General features: G+C 22.4%; 3 protein-coding genes across 3 annotated transcripts; all 3 read left to right on the forward strand.

Moving 5' to 3' along the window:
• Positions 1 to 156: 156 nt before the first annotated feature.
• Positions 157 to 348, forward strand: ENU1_090960 (hypothetical protein; the record flags this gene model as incomplete). Its single annotated transcript, XM_008859020.1, has 1 exon — positions 157 to 348. The coding sequence occupies one exon, from the start codon at positions 157 to 159 to the stop codon at positions 346 to 348; it is 192 nt and encodes a 63-aa protein (XP_008857242.1).
• A 1,408-nt stretch (positions 349 to 1,756) lies between these two features.
• Positions 1,757 to 2,662, forward strand: ENU1_090970 (hypothetical protein; the record flags this gene model as incomplete). The annotated part of the gene is made up of 1 exon (XM_008859021.1): positions 1,757 to 2,662. The coding sequence occupies one exon, from the start codon at positions 1,757 to 1,759 to the stop codon at positions 2,660 to 2,662; it is 906 nt and encodes a 301-aa protein (XP_008857243.1).
• Positions 2,663 to 2,960: 298 nt separating this feature from the next.
• ENU1_090980 (Sel1 repeat-containing protein) lies at positions 2,961 to 3,686 on the forward strand (the record flags this gene model as incomplete). The annotated part of the gene is made up of 1 exon (XM_008859022.1): positions 2,961 to 3,686. The coding sequence occupies one exon, from the start codon at positions 2,961 to 2,963 to the stop codon at positions 3,684 to 3,686; it is 726 nt and encodes a 241-aa protein (XP_008857244.1).
• Positions 3,687 to 4,237: the final 551 nt, after the last annotated feature.

Here is a 4,237-nt window from a genome sequence, read left to right on the forward strand (position 1 = left end):
AAGCAATACAAGGGAAAACAAACTAAATAAATTGCATGGATTTTTTTTGTTATTTCTTCTTTTTAATTTAATTACTTTTTGAGATTTTATTTGATTATGATGAATATAACGAAAAGGTAACTTTATTTCAGTCATTAATTTCTAAGAAATAATTCAATGGAAGAAATTAATAAAGGTATCAATTTAAATTTTGATATGGAAAAAGATGCCTTAGTTGAATGGGCTAAGTATGGAAGGTTGTTAAACATTATTTGTGGTGATTTTGTTACTTATCCTCCTGGAGTTAAACCAGCTTTACGAACAACAGAAACAGTTGATTGGAGAACTCCTTTTACTTCATACTTCTGAGAGTTCAATAAGAAAAACCAAGTCTAATATGCATGAGTGATAAATAAAACAATGTTTTGAATGTAATTAAATTTGTAATAAAATATTATTTACATCGTTTGATTTTTATGTATTTGATTATTACTAAGAACTTTGTTATTCATTTATTGCCAGATCATGTGTTTAATTGTAAGAAAGAGTGTAAATTTAATGATAATTATATAAAAGAAACTATAACAATAAAACAATTTTTTTTTATCTTGTAGTGTTATTAATTATTGATATAATTAACCATATTTGTTGACTAATCGCCATGAGTTAGCTGTTTAACTAAAGTTTGTTTTTATTAAATTATTTTAAATACAATAACTAAGAAGTCAAACCAGAAGTAATTTGTTAGAGAGAGAAATTAAACTATTTAATGGAATAAATATTTTTTGTGATTATAAAAATGAAACAGCATGAAACAATTAAATTAAATGGTTGGAATCAAACGAATTATTAACAAGTTTGTTAATACTAATAAGAAAATAAAATGACACTATACCTAAGAACAAATATAATAGATGGTATGAGTTATTTAGTTCATTTTTAAAGTAATACTAATTATCTCAGGAATTATTTTTTGACAATACTTTAAAATAATGAGTAATGTAATTCAACATATAAATTCTAATTTTTATAATGTAGAACTAAGTATTTAGGTATTGGATAGAATAAAATATTGTCTAATTGAATATACTCGTTATTATCAAAAATTTATAGAACGTATCAAAAAAAGAAAAACAAAATTTCTTAATAAATTTGGTTTATAAAAGTCAAAACCAATTAATGAATTTGTAAATTTAATATTATAAAAATACAATTAAATAGACACAAAGCTTAACATATATTAAAAATGGTAAATTATTATTGATAATAATGAAAATAATAAATGCAATAAAACTATAGCAAAAATTGATTGGATTATTAGTTAAATACTGAAAATAGTTAAATATTAATGATAATCTATCTAATTTTTAAATATCTTGAAATTATAATCAATAAATTTTTTAATATGTCTTTTAAATAAAATGTTTTTACAATAAAAGAAGATAATTTAAAAGTCATTTATATATTTAATAAATTTATTTTATAAACTCAAGTTATATTGAAGAGGTATATTAAAAATACTTTTATTCTTAAATAGGAAAATACATTAATTAAAAAAAGAATTACCAAAAAAGAAAATGTTGTAAAAATGAATTAATTATTTTAAATTGAATAAGTATTTCTATTAATAGATAATAAAAACTTTCAACATTTAAAAATTTAAAAAAAATTTTTTGGGTGAAATTGAGGGTTTCGCCATTGAAATGTTCTAGTGATAATTTGAAATGAAATACTGAAACTAAGAAAAGCAAAACAAAAAAAAATTAAATTAGAAGGAATGAATATAGGTGAAACTACTATTAGTTTGGAAGAATATGTTCAACATAAAGTTGCAGAACGAGAAATTACCATTCTTACACAACAAAATGAACGACTAAAAAAAGAAAATGATGAAGCAAAAGAAATTATTGGTTCGTATCAAAAAGCAATTAATAATAAAACAACAGAAATACAACGAATTATTACTGACTCAATGAAATATGAAAGTGACATTAAAATAGCAAAATTAAAATATGAAGCATTGGAAAAAAAAATAGAACATAAACAAGGATTACTTGTTTCTAAAAAGGAAGCTAATAAAAAACCTTCTAAACAATTTAAATTTATTACACCAAATGTCTTAAAAAAAAAAGCTATTAAACAAAAACCTGTAAAAAGAGTTTATAGAAAAAGAGAAAAAGGAAATAAAATAAAAAGTAAGTCTTCATTATTAGAAAATTCTACTACTCTTCTTAACGATGAACCTTCAACAACTGAACTAACATCAAGTATTGATAATCAAAATAGTCAAACAACTGATAGTATTTCATCAAATGTTCCATATAAAACAGATATTGATGGAAATGTTTCTGTTCGTATGAGAGATATTTGGGATGATCCATCTGTTAATGACCTTGTTGTAAATTATATAATGATTTTTACTATTGTTGCAAGTAAATTAAATTCTCCTTCATTTGAACTTTTTAATAATTGTCCTTGTTTTACTGCTAGAGACATTTATTTAGAATTTTGTTCAATTAAAGGAATATCTTATGTTTCCATTGATGAACCCCAAAAAGAGAAGTTGATAACTATCAATGTAGATATTTTTTGTAGATGTATACGATTAATAGAAACAATTCAAAAGGCAAGTTGTCGTTTATGTGTGATTGAGTCTCCATTACGAATTGTGTTTCTTAAATAATTTCATTCTAATAAAAAATAGTTAGAATAATTAATATGTTCATTCTCTTCTTTTTTTATTTTTATTTTTTTCTCTTAAAAAAAGTAAATTTATTTTATTCTTCTTTGTTTCAAAGAATGGTTTGTTCTTTTTGATTTTATATTATTTCCCTTGGTACTTACTAAATAAGGAAAACAATAAAAAATTAATTCTTTTACATGAAAAAGCTTCAAGTGGTGATAGTAATTCACAACTGTTATTAGGAATTTATTTTGCTGACACTTTAAAACAATATGAAGACTCTTTTAAATGGTTAACAATGTCTGCAGAACAAGAAAATACCATTGCACAATTTAAACTTGGTGAATGTTATTTACATGGAAAAGGAGTTCCAAAAAACTCTTCAAAAGGATTTAAATGGCTGTTAAAAGCTGCTACAAAAGGATATGCTGAAGCACAATTATTAGTTTCAACTTGTTATTTTTCAGCAGATGGTGTAAAAAAATCTTCAAAATTGGGTTTTGGATGGTTGTTAAAAGCCGCACAACAAGGAAATGTTAAAGGAATGAATGGTGTTGCATTATGCTATTTAAATGGACTTGGAACTGTATCTAATTTAGACGAAGCAACACATTGGTTTGAAAAAGCAGTAGAAAAAGGAAATAAAGGATCACTCATCTCCCTAGGTGAATGTTATATAAAAAGAGATCAAATGGAATTAGCATTTAAAATATTTAAAATTGCTGCAGATAATAATAATGTAAAAGCACAACTATTTGTTGCTAATATGTTATTAAATGGAGAAGGAGTTGAATGTAATGAAGAAGAAGCAATTCATTATTTAGAAAAAGCAGCAGAATTAGGTTCAAAAGATGCTGTAAACAAATTAGCTGAACTACAAGAAAATCATAAAAAAGTTGATGATTATATTAATTCAATGAAAAATAAATCTGGGATATTACCTAACTTAGGAATAGTCTTTTGGATTATTTGTATATTAGTTGCTCTTGGTGGTGTTTATTTATATCAAATATCTAACAACTAATAACAAGTTAATTATACGTTTTTATATTATTATATTATTATTTTATTATAATTATTATTCTATTACTCTCTAACTTATAAAAATTTTTATTCTTTATTGTTTAAAAAATACTGAACCATACTTCATTTCTTGAACTTAATTTAATAAAGAAGTAGATTAATTCAGATATTCATGAAATTAATCAGATCTGTAATTAATTAATTTTTAGTTCATCTCTTATAACTATTTTCCAATAAATAAATTATAATTCATTATGTTTTTTTTTTCAATTTTCATAATGAAATAGTTAATTACAATTTAATAAATAAAAAATATAAAGAAGTAAAAACTAATATAATCTATTTTTATATAATTATTTTTCAAATTTTTACAATTTTTTAAGAATTTCAATTTATTTTATAATAAACAATCTATTTTCATATAGTTTTATTTATAATATACGAAAAATAAATCCTTCTTTCAAAATTAAGTTTATTACTATAAACCACTCTCAATACAACTGTGTTTAAATCTAAAATTATTAGTTAAGGGATGAGCGGAATTGGAGACGC

The sequence above is a fragment of the Entamoeba nuttalli genome, assembly GCF_000257125.1.
Source record: "Entamoeba nuttalli P19 unplaced genomic scaffold asmbl_4051, whole genome shotgun sequence".
In the NCBI taxonomy this organism is placed as follows: domain Eukaryota; phylum Evosea; order Mastigamoebida; family Endamoebidae; genus Entamoeba; species Entamoeba nuttalli.